General features: G+C 44.4%; 1 protein-coding gene across 1 annotated transcript in view; it reads left to right on the top strand.

The window, feature by feature from the left end:
* Positions 1–16,891, top strand: part of PNCK (pregnancy up-regulated nonubiquitous CaM kinase) — a 79,591-nt gene extending 62,700 nt beyond the window's left edge. The window contains exons 6-12 of the mRNA XM_066580661.1: positions 1,384–1,507; positions 3,425–3,500; positions 4,820–4,932; positions 6,808–6,886; positions 12,039–12,126; positions 14,091–14,213; positions 15,730–16,891. Coding sequence (XP_066436758.1) covers positions 1,384–1,507; positions 3,425–3,500; positions 4,820–4,932; positions 6,808–6,886; positions 12,039–12,126; positions 14,091–14,207 — 597 coding nt within the window. The 3' untranslated portion in view covers positions 14,208–14,213; positions 15,730–16,891. The remainder of the gene's footprint in view (positions 1–1,383; positions 1,508–3,424; positions 3,501–4,819; positions 4,933–6,807; positions 6,887–12,038; positions 12,127–14,090; positions 14,214–15,729) is intronic.
* The last annotated feature ends 380 nt before the right edge of the window (positions 16,892–17,271 follow it).

The following is a 17,271-nucleotide window of genomic DNA, read 5'->3' on the forward strand; positions in this document are numbered from 1 at the left end:
GCAGAGTCTCTGAATGGAGCCGCCCACACAGATGTGAACAGAGAATAGCATCGGGGGTTAATAGGCTGAACTGGATGGATTTATGTCTTTTTTTTTGCCTTACATGCTATGTACTAACATAACAAAAAATACAACATAACTTGTTGCATAACATAATAATACAGAGTATCACTGCAGGATATTATAAAACTATATGTAACCTCCAGAGCTGCATTCACAATTCTGCTGCTTGTCAATAGGAACACCCAAAAGGTAAGCTGGCAGATACACTCTTAAAGAGGTTATTCCACTAAAAAATATTTCTCACCTATCCAAAGAATAGGTGATAAATGTTGGATTGCTGGGGGCCCAGGGATCACGAGAGCGGAGCACCCCGAGTCCCTAGGTGAATGCAGCAGTGGTATTCATGCATGACCACTGCTCCATTTATTGTCTATCTCCTTGAGACTCATAGAAAGGAATAGAGTGTTGGTCACTCCTGCACACCACCGCTCCATTCACCAGGGCACTTGGGGTGCACTGCTCTTGAGATCCATAGGGGTCACCGTGATCAGAACCACAGAGATCACATCTTAATCAGCTATCATGTGGATAGATAGAAAATATTTTTGGTGGAATAACCCCCCTAAAACATTTTAACTAAGCTTTCATAAAGCAGTGGGACTATTAGTTATATCTGCATTATACAGCATTACAAGCTCCATGTAGACATTAATCCAAAGGGTAATGTTATGGGATTTCAGCCGTGAAGCCAACAGATTTGTGAATGCGGCTCTGGAGTACGAGTATCTGTCACCTTGTTTTACTCTTCTGCACTGTGTGGATGAGGTGCCGATCTACCCAAATTTACAGATAGGTTACCCGATGCTATATGTATGGATGTATGGTTTGGATGCCTGAGGTGCACATACTTATGGAGGCCTTCATGTACCATGGATGTTTCTGCTATGATCTTATGGACAGTCGGGGCACCACAAGTAGTGTTACATGCACTGGGCCACCATAACAGATAAGGGGACATCTATACCAAGCTTTATAGCCCCAGAGAACCAGGAACCAAATGCAGAAGGGGAGAGGGGGTGGGGGGGGCATATATGTTTTAATTAGGGGCTGTCATTTCATAACAGAAGAGCATAAATATTATAGAGACATGTCCTTCATAAATTAGGGGTCCAATGGATGGCGTGAGAATGTTTGTGGCTTCCCCTCTGAAATAGCAAAGAGGAACTGCTCAAGGATTAAGAAGTCAGCGTCATGGACCACCATGAAGGAGGTCCAAGTTGGCTAGGCCTCTGCTCTCCTTTATTGATTAGGTCACTAACTGACTCAACATATCTTCTGAATGACTCCACTTTTAATTTGAATTGTTATTTATGCCTTTAGCCAGAAAATCTGCTCTATGCAACTCCATTCGAGGAATCAAAGATCATGATCAGCGACTTTGGCCTCTCAAAGATCGAAGATGGTGGAATGATGGCCACGGCTTGTGGGACACCAGGTTATGTGGGTAGGGACTCTACTTTTCCAGTGCTTTTTAAGCAGAACCTGTCATCAGGAATTTTGTTCTCAACCCCACCCAAGTGCTTACAATCATATTAAATATACTACTGACATCTCATTGGATAAAACAGAAGAGTAATCGTGAACCTAAAGGCTTACATTCAGATTTTTTGCACCTTGTATGCAAATTTCCCATTTCTTGGGTGCGGGCCACTGGAACCTGAGTGACCGTGTCAAGAGATTATATATGTAAATGTAGGCGTCCCGGAGGTTGAGTGGGGGCCCCTGGCAGGTATGCTGATAGGGGGCCTGCATCATCGTTCAGGGTCATCCTGGTTCATACCAGATATTGGGCATAATGTGCCCTGTTTTACCTGTTGGCGGAGCTCGGTGGTAGTAATGTCCTGATGCCATGCAGTAGCTTGATGCTTTAAAATCTTAATGACAAAAACAAGTAGTACAGGTAGGTCGAAGAGGAGAGGTGTCGCTGGTTCGTGGCTATGTTGGTTACTGGTCAAAGGTAACTCTGACTTGCCAGCTGTGTCAAAGCCTTTCCATTCTCTCAGACCCAAGTTATTCGACACAGTGGGTACTACCATCCTTGTTACCACCAGGAACTAGCCTACGAAATTTGGTCAAGGAGGGAGGCGCGATACGATACCTTTTCTCCCCCACATAATCTCTACACTCCTCAATCTGCTCTCTCTGCTAACCCTGAACTTCTGCTAGCTGCACCCGGACACCTCCTGTCCACACGACCATTACGAGCCAATCATCACAGTTTAACATTAAACATAGTACAAACACTCAGATGCAATTATAATTGCCACCACTTAGTGGCCCTGGTGCTTCATAACAATAACATTTTGCTACATTGAACAATTTGCTCCACTATTCTGGGGAGCTGCGGGGTCACCCCACTACATACGCCCCCTCCGTGCGTTGAAATTGCATGCTTGGCCCGTGTGGTCCTCTGTCCTTGTTGAAAATATACATGCGCGTTGGGTTGACGTGTCTACACCTCAACTTCACTGGTGCACCGTGCATGCGTCAAAAGTCAAGGTGGATGGATCGCTGCATCTCTTGGCTCAAGGTCACTGTGACTTGTGCTTAGGTCAGAAGCTGGGGAAGGCATCTAGTGGAAGGGCGTACATAATCTGACTCGAGGTTCCAGTGGCTGCTTCCCATGACTCGAAAAGGGGCATTTCCATACATGACGCCTGACGGCTCATGATCATTCTTCTGTTTTATACAAAGATATGTCAGTAGTGTATTAAATGTAATTGTAAACAATAGGATGGCAGTTAGAGAACAAAAATCCTGATGATGGGTTCCCTTTAAGACATATTGGAAGGTGTAGAACACTGTAGCCTTAATATTTTATATCATATTCTCCACTTCTCTCTACCAAGCGGAACTCCATAGAGCTCAGCTGAGCTATCGAGGGGTGTGCCTGTCGACATACTTGTCAGTCTCCAATGATAATCAAAAAAAGTTATGTTAAAATGAAGCCCGCCATTGTTTTTCTGGTGAAATTCTCTGCCAGTTTGATATATCACACACTGACCTTCCCAATGGAAAAATTAAAGTTAAATCCAAGATGATGACATTCAAAATGGCCGTCATTTTGGTGACATGGCCTAACAGGTTTCCCACTTCCTCTACAGCTTGTATGCAAAATTGTATCACAGTCTTCCCAACCATTGTCATTCTGTATGGGTGTTTCCATACAAGGTACAAAGGTGAACATAGCGTTAAATATATGCAGCGTGTCACTAGTCTATGCCATGGAGACATTGTGGGTATGAGTGACCTGTGCAGTTCCTCCAACAGGGCTGGGATGTTGGATAGTAGTTTTATAACAAAAGTTGTGAGAGTTGTACTCCTGTAGATCCCATTTACTATTCCTTTCTGATATCTGCAGCCCCTGAACTCCTGGAGCAGAAGCCATATGGAAAAGCTGTGGATGTTTGGGCCATAGGCGTCATCTCGTACATTCTGTAAGTATCTCTCACTTCAATGTCATATATAAGCAAAATCTACAACAAAACTTCAGGGCGCCCTCCCGAAAATGTGTTTTGTATGCAAGTGAAGGTGCTTTCTGGACAGACTAACCAAGATGTTGAAGCCAATGCACTTTAGTGCTGAGCGGCGTCTTGGCCACAACTGTGTGCGCTCCTTAGAAGTATCACCGTAATCTGCAGACAGCAAGAAAGAGTGAATGATGTTCTTTCTTAACCCTTAGTGACCGCAATATGCCTTTTTATTGACCTCACTAATGGGCTTTAAATCTGCACATACATCTTTTAATTGCTGTGGTTTGGCTGACTGCTGACAGCCAGGCTCCTGCTCTAAATTCCGGGAGCAGAGAAACCTCAGATGCAGGCGGTTTAACCCCTTACATGCCACAATCTATAGCAACTACAGCATGTAAGCAGATGAAAGGAGGAAGGGGCTCCTTTTGTCACCCATCAACACCCCTCGCTGTGATCACAAGGTACCAATGGGTTCCCATGGCAGCCAGAGGCCTGACAAAGGCTTCCATGTCTATAAGGTGACCAAACGTCCCGCTTTGGCACCCTGTGTCCCGCTTTCCGACAGGACTCCGTCAGGACAGCCATTTGTCCCGCTTTTGGGACATCTGGTCACCATAGTGATTACCAGCTTGGGTGCTCCCCGTCTGGTAATCACTTTGCGTGTGGTCCTGCAGTGGATGCACACACTGTCGGCAGTGTGTGCATCCAGGATCTTCCTTCCCCCCTCCCCTGACCTCTCCTCTTTAGTTCTGCAAAAGGAGAGGAGAAGGAAGGAGATGCTCCAATGGGTACACACACTTCCTCCTGCAGCAGCGCCGAGAGGAGGAGGAGTAGTCTCGCTCTGAAGACCAGGAAGAGGGTAAGTATATCGGTTTCATGGGTGGCTATACTACTACAGTGGGGGGTCACTGTTACTACTGGGGTCGATATAAAATGTAACCTCCATTAGACTAAAGTAATTCTTTGATTTTCATTGAGCCTCATGTGGCGCAGATTGTTAAGGTAGCAGAAATATAGTCCTAAGCTCTCGCTCATGACTGGAAGGTTGTGTGTTCAATTCGCACAAGGTTCACGTAGCTGGCACAAGGTCAACTCAGCCTTCTGAGGTCGGTAAGATGAGTACCCATGGTGGGGAATAATTAAAAAATTACTTGGAATTTATGTGGAATAAGTTGATGCTATACAAATAACAAGATTTATTTATGCCGAGTTTTGATTCAGCCTAAGATATTGTTGAGTTGGTGTTGATGTCCCATATGGTCTCTGCTTGTACCATTCTTCAGGCTTTGTGGATACCCACCATTCTATGACGAAAATGACTCCGAACTGTTCAACCAGATCCTAAAGGCAGAGTACGAATTTGATTCCCCGTACTGGGATGACATTTCCGAATCAGGTAGAGTACCCTTGTGTCTTCACGTGTTGCGCCTTCTCTGGAAGGACTTGATGAATGTCTCCTATCATGAGATCTTAGGAGCTTTGGCTGGAGAACAGAAGAACCTTTCATCTCATGTTCCTGCCACCTTCCGAGCCAAGTGTTTAAAACGCCTTCAGTGTAAAAGGATAATGTTTTTATAACCAGCCAGAATCAAGAAAATCTCAAGTGATGAATGTTTAAAGGTAGAGAAAAAAAAAGATCTCTCCTGGAATAGATGAAATAATGAGATCTCCTGGGGATTGAGGTGTCGGAGCTCCTAGAGATTCCTTCACAGGAGACACTCAGGGGACTGATTCCTTAATAGTCGTCCTGGCAGGAGAACACAGGTGTTAGCGAAAGGAATTTTAATGTTTGATATAAGGGCATCTTTCTTGATGTGTTAGTCATTTCTTTTGCTTCTACAGGTGTAGAAAAACCTACTGTAGCTGCTGCTTTTCTTTTCCAATAAACAGTGCCACACCTCACAACAGGTTGTGGGTGGTATTGCAGCTCAGTAACATTATTTTAAATGGAGCAGAGCAGTAACAAAAAGAATAGGACATGTAATGAGTTTGAAACAACATCAGTGTGCATGTCCTCATAGCCCTATAGTGGGGCCATGTGCTGTCCGTGGATTAAAGGAGGTCTGTCACTTTAATTTTTGACTAGCAGAGCAATATAATTTTACATCTGCACCAACATGAGGAATCCTGATGTTCCTTTATTTTGTTCCACTCTTACTATCTCCAGATATCGCCCCATAAATTGTTTGCGTGCCATATAAAAATTAGCTATGTACTGTTATGCAATGCTCCCTGGGAAAAAAGCTATGGAAATTAATGATATAGCGCCACCTATTGGAAGGTAATGGGTTTGCGGCACTACACTAGTGATGACCAATCCTCAGGATAAGTCATCAACAGTCAATCGGCAATAGATGCCTGGCGGCAGACCCCTACCGCTCAACTATTGATGACCTATCTTGGTATAGCTCACCAATACCATGTTTCCCCGAAAACAAGACCCTGTCTTATATTGATTTTTGCCCTAAAAGAGGAAAGGGTCTTATTTTTTGGGAATGTCTTATCATACTTACCTAGCAGGCGCCGTTCGGGACCCTCCCGCTTGACTCTGGGGCTCCGGCAGGCTTCCGTGCAGTCCTCAGCGCCTCCAGAGCATCACTTGCTGGTAATGCAGTTTGAAAACCGTGCCTCCGGCAAGTGATTGCTCTGATTAGGTCTTGAGTGCTGCGGCTCAGCCAATCAGAGCCAGCACTCGAGGAACCAATCACATCTATTCAATGCGATGCTGTGATTGGTTAATTGAGTGCCGGCTCTGATTGGCCTACGGAAGCGCTGGACACCAGTAGAAGGGACCCGAACGACGCCTGCTAGGTGAGTATTGCTTTTTTTCATGTAGTGCAGCTAGGGCTTATTATCGGGTCAGGGCTTATATTTCAAGCCCACCACCCCGAAAATCTAAATAGGACCTATTATTGAGATAGGTCCTATTTTCAGGTAAACGCGATAGTTTAGCGCTGGAGAACTCCTTTAATACAGGTGTTTAAGGTGGACAAGATCAGGGTAGGCTTTCCCGCTTGTAAGTTAGACAATGAATGTTACTATTTACTTACAGCAAGCACAGGGATTGCAAAGAACTGAAATATTTTACAGGTTTTATGATTTATTGACATAAACCCCGAACTGTTTAAAAATCCATATGCACAATGCACAGTACTATAGGTGTCCTGTCCATAGGCACTTTAGAGCCCCCAGTTGTCCTAATTATGAGCTGCCATATACTAAGGGGCGAGGATGATCATTTTTTGACATCTACTTCTAACATGCCTTCCAGCCAAAGACTTCATCCGCCACCTGCTGGAGAGGGAGCCGGAGAAGCGTTTTACCTGTGAGCAGGCACTGCAGCATCCATGGTAAGATCATCTGCTCCTCTATCACGGTTGCCCTACTTCCAGGCACTCGGCCAAGACTTACAGAGAATCTACAATATAAACTCTGAAAAGAACCCTCTTATTACCATCCTCTATTCTCAAGCACGTAATACAGTCCTGTGCCAAGAGCACAGACTGAGTGCAGTAATATTTTATCAGTGCCTTGATTGCTTTCTCCGTTCCAGCGTTTCTGACATTCTCTAACAGTCTATCCCTCAAAGAAGTGTATTTAGTTTATGACACAGGGCCTGTTATTTTTTTCCCCAGCAACAGCACCACTCTTGTCCACTGGTTGTGTCTGGTATTACAGCTCAGTCTCATTTAAGTAAATATTGCTGTGCTGCAATACCAGATACCACCCATAGCTAAGAGTGGCACTGTTACTGAAAGAAAAAAATCAGACCCCCGTTCTCTCATACAATGCCTGTAATTACCTGATTCTCTGCAACTATTGTTAAAGGGGTTGTCCAGTTGCATGCCTCCCAACTGTCCAAGATTTGGTGGCACAGTCCCAGATTTGGGATGCTGTCCTGCAGTCCCGGGAGGCAGGAGGCATGTCCCGCCCCTTGAGAAGCATTAAAGTTCCTATCTGGTGGTAGCGTTTGTGGCTTTAATCAGTGTGGCTCCTGACCTCTCCCCTACCCGATGTCTGCAGTCCTGTATGCAGAGGCCAGAGGGACAGTTCAGGGGTCAAACTGTTTACAGCAGCAGTAAACAGTGAGTTAAATGTTTGTTGGGTTACTGCGGCTGGTGTTTGGTCACTATTAATACTGAGGCTACTATGGGGGTCACTATTGTTATTTGGACCACCATGGAGGTCACTATCACTACTGGGGCCACTATGGGAAATTATTACTACTGGGGCCACTAACTGGGGCATTATTACTACTGGGGCCACCAAATGGGACATTATTACTACTGAGGGCCACTATGGGGATCACTATTAGTACTGGGACCACTATGGAGGTTAATATTACTACTGGGACCACTATGGGGTTCACTATTACTGGGAACACTATGAAGGTCACTGTTACTACTGGGGCCACTATGGGGAGATTATTAATACTGAGGCCACTATGGAGGTCACTTTTACAACTGGAGCCACTATGGGGTAACTATTACTACTGGGGCCACTAACTGGGGCATTATTACTACTGGGACCACTAAATGAGATATTATTACTACTGGGGCCACTATGGGGATCACTATTAGTACTATTAGTACTGGGACCACTATGGAGATCAATATTCCTACTGGGGCCACTATGGGGTTCACTATTACTGAGAACACTATGGAGGTCACTATTACTACTGGGGCCACTATGGGGATCCCTATTAATACTGATGTCACTACGGAGATCACTTTTACTACTGGGGCCACTATTACTACTTGGACCATTAATGAGGGAACTATTACTACTGGGGCCACTAACTGGGACATTATTACTACCGTACTGGGGCCACTATGGGGAACACTATTAATACTACTGGGACCTCTATGGGGGACACTATTAGTACTGGGACCACTAATGAGGGAACTATTTTTACTGGGGCCACTATGGGGATCACTATCATTAATGCATAACTAAAGTACATAACCATAAGAAATAACAGTTGACAAGAGGGAGGGCAGGTGGGGCAGCTTCCGGGACCCGGTGAGAGAGAGGGGAACCATAAAATATGCCTTCAAGAACCAGGAGATGATGAGAACATGCTGATTGGCAACAAGCCTGGGCCACACCACTAGACAGCCCCAAGAAAAGGGTGAGACAGGAATGAACTATCCCAGTAGCTTCATTGGACCAAATTAGCATCTTACAGCTGCCATAAATAACTATGTGCCCCCCACAGTCTGTATGTACCCACCCCATGCGGCCAGCTACATTAATACAGAATCCACGCAGCTTCCACATCAAATTTCTGCCATGTGAACATACCCTTGAAGTGTTGCGCAATCTGAGATTTGAACGTTGGCCGGTGTGATTCCGTGTTCTCCTACGCTAAGCTTGATGGCTGTAGAGCAGGAGACCATCATGGCCCCCCCATAGCCCAGAAGGCTCCGGCATTTGCCCAGGTTTGTCTGCTATAATGCCAGACTTGTGTTATAGAAAAAAGCACCCCTTATCTGAGGCTTATGTATAAGTATTAGCATCCGCCGCTTTATTTTATTTTAGCTTTTTTTTACTTTCCTGCTAATTATGTTCTGCATTCCCTGATGTTTCTCTTCTCATCTATTTGTATTGAAACAGCATCAGAAAAATACATCTTCATCCGTCACAATAAGCCAGCATCCTCCGGCCCCGTGGTGCTTGGCACAACTCCCAGCACGCTCCTAAAGCATTCTGGGATAGTTTTAAGAATCTCTGTAATGAAATGATTTTAATGTTTTATGTGATGACTGAATAGAAGACATTTAATAGAGGAAATTCTTTTATATTTATTGGATTCGTGAAGCCGTTCCACTGTATATACCCCTGACTCAGTAAAACTCCATCAATAGACAGAAATATGATGTAATACAGACACATCGGTCCCAGATTAGGAGACATGAGTCATCCTTATCCCATAATGAAACTTCTATTTTCAGCACAATGTTTGGTATTATACATCCTGCTGCCAAATTATGGACCAGTAAACCTAAAATAAAATGTCTGTAGAAAAGTTGGCCAGCACCAAATAATTACCATTGGTATTTCTATCTATGCAACTGATGGTATACAACTTCTACGCAGAGCTATGTGTTTCCACGGTTACAGACTACAAACACGTGCGTAGTCTGATCCTGCAGTTGTATCTCAATGTGATCATCTTAAGATGAGTCCTGTGTGGCACAGAGTGCGAAGGCAGCAGAAATGCTGTCCTACGCCCTCACTCACAACCTGAAGGTTGTAAGTTCAATCCCTGAATGGTTCAGGTAGCTGGCTCATGGTTGACTCATCCTTCCGAGGTCGGTAAAATGAGTACCCAGCTTAGTGGGGCTAATAAATAAAATTACCTGAAAGCACTGCAGAATAAGTTGGTGCTATACACATACTTTAGACAGAAGTAGATTGATGGTTGGACAGTGATCTGGTGGGCCATTATTTTGCAGACGCAGCCATACACACTTTAGTCGATATTGGCCATCCAAGTCGTTCACACTGGCCATATAGCATATGCTCATATGCTCCATTTTTATCAACTTTTGTCTAATGTGTATAGCTACTGTTACTCCACTGTCTATACTTCCTCTACAAGTTCCAGACTGATGGAAGAGACCAAAGCTGGTCGTACCGTTAATTGGGTATTTCCATCTTGGCTTTTCAAGGCTAAGATGGGAAAACCTGGCTACTCTGTCTGACCACTTGTAGGAAAGAGCTGAGTGCTCAGCGCTGTTTCTGTTGCTCTCATTGGAGTGAATGGCGGGTGCACTACATTGTATCCATCACTACCCGAGTTACAGAAAGAGCATAGCGCACTTTGCTATGCTGTTTCTGTAGCTCCCATCCACTTTAAGGAGAGCTGCGGAAATAGCACAGCTTGGCTCATCCATAGGCTCCACCTGGGTGACCTGTAGCCATTGCAGCAGTTTCCCATCTCGATAATGACTACCCAAGGTAGTGTTCGGCTAATAGCTATTCCTCTCGACTCTCCCATAAACATACATGCTTGGCTCGTCTAAGCAATACATTTTTTCGAGGTCGAGGGGTATAAGCCATTCCTAGACACCTCCAGCGGCGGGTTATCTCCCATGACGAAAAATGATTGGGCATGTTGAAACCAACATGCCTGATCCTTCTCCCCCTTGAAATCTGGCATTGAAGGAGAGACGGTAAATCCAAATATACATTAGTGAGTTAGCTGATCCAATCGAAATTGTCTTGTCCCAGGTTTATTGAATGTGTATGACCACCTTCACATATGACTACAGGGTCAGACTACACACAGGATGTGTTTGCAGTTTGTAACCATTGAGACACATAGGTCTGTATAGGAGTTGTAAAAACGAAACTCCAACACTTCTGTGGATTCCAGAATAAAAACTGCATATTGTTTAAATTTCATGGGTAAAAACATCTTCCAAAATTTCGCTAATTTACATACAGAGTTCTTATTCATAGCATATTCTCTCACGGAATGACCAATCTTTAACACTTTACACCTCCAGACCCCATGATTCGGCATTGCAGGCGCTGGGTTGGTTCCTGGATAAATTTGCTAATTATTCCGTCCCTTTGCGGGACTTTGGGATTATTGCACTGGAATATTTACTTACCCATCATTTTTTGGGCGATGTTTCATCTAATTAACCAAAGTCTCAATGGGTGCAAAACTTTCACCGCCCCTGGCACTTATTTACATGAGCTACTGGGAACACAAATACACTGCTAATTTTTGGTTTGTGGGATCTCTGGTCTGGTTTCATTGACGACCTCGGCCATGAGACAGCCATACCGGATTTCATTGAACATCTAAACCGTAATGATTAAAATCTCAGTTTTTCAGCAGAAGTGCAAAAACAGGAAGATGTTTTTTGATTTGTATTTTTTGGGGGGGATGTGCCTTCGGGTGTAGTGGTCTCTTCCCTTACCATAAGCCCATCGCTGGAAACACGTTCCTTCATGCGCAGTCCTGTCATCCCATGCATGTATAAAGAGCGTTACCCTTAGGGGAATTTATAAGAACAAGGAGAAATTATTCAACTGCATGGGATACAGAAAACAAAATAGTTGGTGAGCTTTTTAACAGAACGAGGACACCCTAAGGGGTTAATAGAACAAGCAAAATTTAAGGGCACAATGAGAGATTGAAATTCCGTGCTGAAGAACAAAAAGAGAGTGTTTGGCCAAAAAAATGCTAAATCAGGGTTAATTATTTTCAACTGTAGATGGTTCAGAATTTGGTCGTGTTAAAAATATTTTTTTTTGAGCCGTTTGCCAATTTTGCGACAGAACGGGATCCTCGATATTATGATAAAGGATGGAGTGGGATGTGTGCCTAGAAGGGCGCCTACACGGGCGCAAAAGGTGACTCCAAGTTTTCATTCTGAGAACAAAGAAAGCAACACATGGAGCTTTTCTTCTAGAATGATCCAAAATCTGATGCAGGGTTAGTGAATGGGAGAAGATTAACATTATCCGTTCTATATTCTGTAGGATCTCTGGAGACACCGCTCTAGAAAGAGACATCCATGGGTCAGTAAGTGAGCAGATCCAGAAAAATTTTGCTCGAAGTCAGTGGAAGGTGAGTTGAGCCTAGATTGCTGGTGGAGTCAGGTACCCTTAGATAATATATGGAAAGAAGAATGTGCAATCTGCCCTGTAGGCCCTATGATGTGGTCAACATTACCCAAATGGGCCTACTTTGCTAGTGTCCACATAGGGAAGGCCTCCCTATTCTCAGTTTTTAGTGCTTACTGCTAAATCTGCAGAATTTAACACAATATGATCAAGAATTTAAAATGTGTATGTTATAATCAGAGCTGCTCTGTGTTATTTGGGAAAGTCTTAGCAAAGTCATCTTGCATGTATTTTATCAGTTGAACGTTTAAATACTGAATACATCTTGGATTGTTCCTCTGATGGTCAGCAGATCTCGAAGTCTATGGCGCCTACCCACCAGCGATATGTTTTCTTGCGATGGGAGAATGAGTGAAAACTCAAGCATCGCAGCACTCTGCGATATCACTCATTGTTTTAAATGGGGCCGGTGGTCCCCGCGGGGATAAAGCCATCCACTGCCATAGCTGTCACAACTGTGGCAGAAGTCCGCGATGTACTCCTTATGCTTTCAACGCGCATGGCGCTGCTGCTGACGGCCCCATTGGACACAATGAGCGATATCGCAGATTTTTCTCTGCGCTGCGATGCTTAAGTGTAAAAATTGCAAATGAGTATCAAACCATTGAAAAGGAGGGGCAGTGTGCCGCCCCACAGCAAAGGCAGGACTGAGGCGCTCACCCGAGGTCTCCAGACATGAACACGGCCGTCATCAGTGCCCGAACAAAACCTGGATTTGTTGCTGAAGACAACCAGGTTTCACTCAGTAGTGTCCAATTTCGTAGTTCATGGCACCACTGCAAACTAAGGCAACAGTGAGGGAGTGTTAAAGGCCGTACATGTAATGAGTGCCATGAGACCAAATGCCCTTCAGCCAAGCGCCTGGAAATAGTTATGATAGACACAGGGGCCTGTAATGATGATGCCACCTGTCTCTGGATGGCAGACAATGCAACAGTTTGGCTGCGTGTTCGTGCTTGTTGGACAGTCAGATGATCCTCTCTACTGGTGGTCTGTCAAGGACGTCCTGAGCCCAGTCGCCTTGTATGCGTGCCCTAACGAAGCCACTAGTCCCAACATCTCCCAGTGGTCTGCTCAGAATGACAATTAGTCAATGTGATCATCCAGCTTCTCACATCCCAATAATGCGCCCCTCTCAAACTTTGTTAACTGCACAACATCTCTTCTCTGCGCCGTAGAGGTGTCTAGTGGTCAACAAGCTCTACACAAGCGGAAGAAGAGGTCACTACACACAAGGAGCCTCCGAGAGCCTCTTATAGGCCAAGGGGCGGAACCAGTTTTAGGGCCTCAGGTGACAAGACCGTTCATCTAATCACCACAACTATAATCATTTGCATATCTGCCTGAGATGGAACTGCATGCTGTGTTTTACAGTCTCCAGCAAGGCATCCAGTCTGGTTTGGCAGCACCTTTGTGCCGCTTTGCCATAACAATCCACTTCCTTATCTTCTGAGTTCTGCTATCATCACATAAACATATCTATCAACCATTTGGGTTTATTCCACCGAGTTTTTCCAACAATCACTTCTCTTCAGCTTTTCATAAAGTCCTCATTGTTCTTCTGATGAGAAGATCTTAAAGCCCCATCAGAGGTTTTGCGGAAATTAGTAGCAATAATGCCAACAATCATTTAGTATGGAATGAAGGCATCTTAGTACGAACAGGTATATTTTTCAATATGAGAATATGTTCTTACTGGGGTTCTGAAATCAACACATCCTGTGCATTACATCTTGGAGGGTTTGAGCAGATATCAAGCTCCCATAGATCTTGGGAAAAAGTTATGAAATTGTGCAATAGTAATTTGTCTAATTGATTGGGGTCCATCTAAAATAATATGAGCCCCATGGCATAAAGTTATGGCTATAGTGATCTAATGATAAATTATGTCTTCATATATCCATTCAGAGGGCCTTTAACGCAACGTCATTTCTGCGCCACATCACTAAGATGGGGCAAAGTGCTGAAACAGAAACGGAAGAAACGCAAGGAGAAGCTGTCCCGGATGAGAAGGATAAATGGTGATTAAAGGTGAGAAGATGAAAAGAATGGGAACCGCATGTTGGGTGGGAAGGGAGAACCTTATATTTGTCCCTTCAAAGTCATTGGTCAAGACTCTTCCTATGGTCACGGGTGATGGGATGTAACACAGAATATGTGCAGAATATGTCAACTAGGGAGTTACAAAAAAAAAAGCAAAATTTTATTTTAACCAATAAATGGAAAAGGAACAAAACATTATGCAGCTTGAGGAATCGGTTCATGAAGGCAATCAAACATTCACAGAACGTTACATAATCCATGGCTAACTAAAGGCCCTTTTAGACACAACGATTTTCGCTCAAAAATTGCTCGAAGCCGTCTTTTTAGCGATAATCGTTGTGTCTAACTGCACTGACATCGTGCAGTTTTCGTTAAGCCGTCGCTGATCTTTCAGCATGCTAAAAGATCAGCGATCAGTTATCAGGAATTCACAGCGGGATACAGCTGATACTATTGTTTCAGCTGTATCACGTTTCCTGAACACAGGCGTTCCAGCTGTGTTCTTCATACCTCACTCGGAGAGCTCGGCTGTATAACAGCCAGGCGCTCCGAGCAGAGAATAGCTGGATGCAGAAGACAAGTGGGGCCACCCCGCTTGTCTTCTGTATCCTCCACTCGGAGCACTAGGCTATATAACAGCCGGGAACTCCGAGCAGAGAACAGCTGGATGCAGAAGACAAGTGGGGCCACCCCGCTTGTTTTCTGTATCCTCTGCTCGGAGCGCTCGGCTATATAACAGCCGGGAACTCTGAGTAGAGAACAGCTGGATGCAGAAGACAAGTGGGGCCACCCCGCTTGTCTTCTGTATCCTCCACTCGGAGCACTAGGCTATATAACAGCTGGGAACTCCGAGCAGAGAACAGCTGGATGCAGAAGACAAGTGGGGCCACCCCGCTTGTCTTCTGTATCCTCCACTCGGAGCACTAGGCTATATAACAGCCGGGAACTCCGAGCAGAGAACAGCTGGATGCAGAAGACAAGTGGGGACACCCCGCTTGTCTTCTGTATCCTCCACTCGGAGCACTAGGCTATATAACAGCCGGGAACTCCGAGCAGAGAACAGCTGGATGCAGAAGACAAGTGGGGCCACCCCACTTGTCTTCTGTATCCTCTGCTCGGAGCGCTCGGCTATATAACAGCCGGGAACTCTGAGTAGAGAACAGCTGGATGCAGAAGACAAGTGGGGCCACCCCGCTTGTCTTCTGTATCCTCCGCTTGGAGCGCTCGGCTGTATAACAAAAACTACAGTGAAATACACTGATGTGCGCGCAAAAAAACATTGTTCATTCCGCAGATTTGCATTCGCTCATGTGAAGGGGGTCTAAGGCTGTGAAAACATCAGAATCAAGATATATGTGTAAACATCTAAGAGGTGGAGTTGTGAGAGTCATAGACATACTATTAAAAATGGTAATGTCATGACATGGTTTTCATCTTCTGGAGTATTGGCATGTCGAGGGGCTACCTATTGACATTCTTCTTTCTCTTCCCTCTTTTCTTCCAGCTGGAGAGTAAAGACTTGACGTCTGGAGTACCCTCGTACCAGGGATCTCCATGTCAGGCACAACACCCTTGCATGAGCTTGTGGTGACACCTGTCTGCATGATGCCTTCAGCGGCCAATGGCTGTTCTTCCCTTAGCCCACCACGGCCCCCTTTAACTTCCTGCCCCTCCAGCCGGCCCCAGTTTTTTGAGAGGTTATTGAAATGGAGCACAAACACCACTTAAGTATTATTGATTTCCATTGTCTCCTCATTCAAAGGGCCAGAAAGAGACAAAGAGAATTCACTTGCTGGAGTACCCAGTACTCCATCATAGTCAGCAATGCTGAAGATGGCCATGGAACCCAGAAGACTGCACTGTGATGGTCACATCTGAAGCCTCCTAATCTTATATTACTAATATCAGGGCTCTGGATCTTCCATAATGGTGACTTAATAGTCCTCATTGAAGGTTTCTGAGATCATATGCAGCATAAAGTTAAAAGTAGCTAAAGCCATATCTGGTACCCGAGAACCTGACTTGTCTAAGGTCACCACTTAGCCATTGCAATCTTCTTCATATGTTGTAGTCAACGCCAAGGTTCATTTTACGTTACTCAAAAATTAGTTTTCAACATAATTTAGATCCCCCCCCCCCCATGAAAAATAAAACTGAGGTACAAGAACGTTGCGTTGAATCATGGGTGTCTCAATGTCGAGGATAATTCATAGAAGACATAACCAAAAGGCTGAAAATTAAAACATAAGATACCCTTAAGACGGAGCATTTGGGACCTGGGAGGCTGGGAAGATCATGAGCTGAATTTTCTTTGGGTTTGGATGTCTTGGCTGTGTAGTGGAAAAGTGTTGCCGTCATTGTAAACCCTAGGGTCTTTGTGCCAAACCACAGACCTAGAGCTCCTCCATGCTTCCTTGTGAAGATGTGACATCCATGTTGAGGAGACACTTTCATGAAACACTTTGTGGACTCACCAACACTCATCGAAAAACCCTTTCCCCCCAGTGAAGATGTGCCAAAAATGTCGAAAGTGTGCTTAGGCTTCCGGTGTCATTATGAAACACATAGTTATTGGTGTATTAGGACTGTGGTTTAGTCTCTGGAAGAGTGTACTCTTGTGATTTTACTGTAATATATTAAATACAAGTGTTGACCTGTAAATCCTACCATGAAATGTGAAGAGTTTTTCTTTCCCATGCACCTAAAATAATCCTATATATACCGAATGGGACAAGATGGAGCACCTAGCATCAAGTTATTGCCGTGTATGGATTCACTTCACGTCTGGAAAGTATATCAAGTAGAAGCAAGGATAAAACTAGTGCAGATCTATTAAAATAATATCTGGGTTAATGATGGGGAATAGACATCTCATACGTGAAATAGTAGAGAAAAAAAGCCTTAAACCCATTTACACGCAACGATTATCACTCAAACTTTGCTCAAACAATGTCTTTTGAGCAATAATCGTTGTGTGTAAATGCTACCATTGTTTGCTTTTTGTCCGAACGATGATTTTTAGTTGAATTTAAAATCCATTGTTTGG

Source organism: Eleutherodactylus coqui, chromosome 10, assembly GCF_035609145.1.
Source record: "Eleutherodactylus coqui strain aEleCoq1 chromosome 10, aEleCoq1.hap1, whole genome shotgun sequence".
Classification (NCBI taxonomy): domain Eukaryota; kingdom Metazoa; phylum Chordata; class Amphibia; order Anura; family Eleutherodactylidae; genus Eleutherodactylus; species Eleutherodactylus coqui.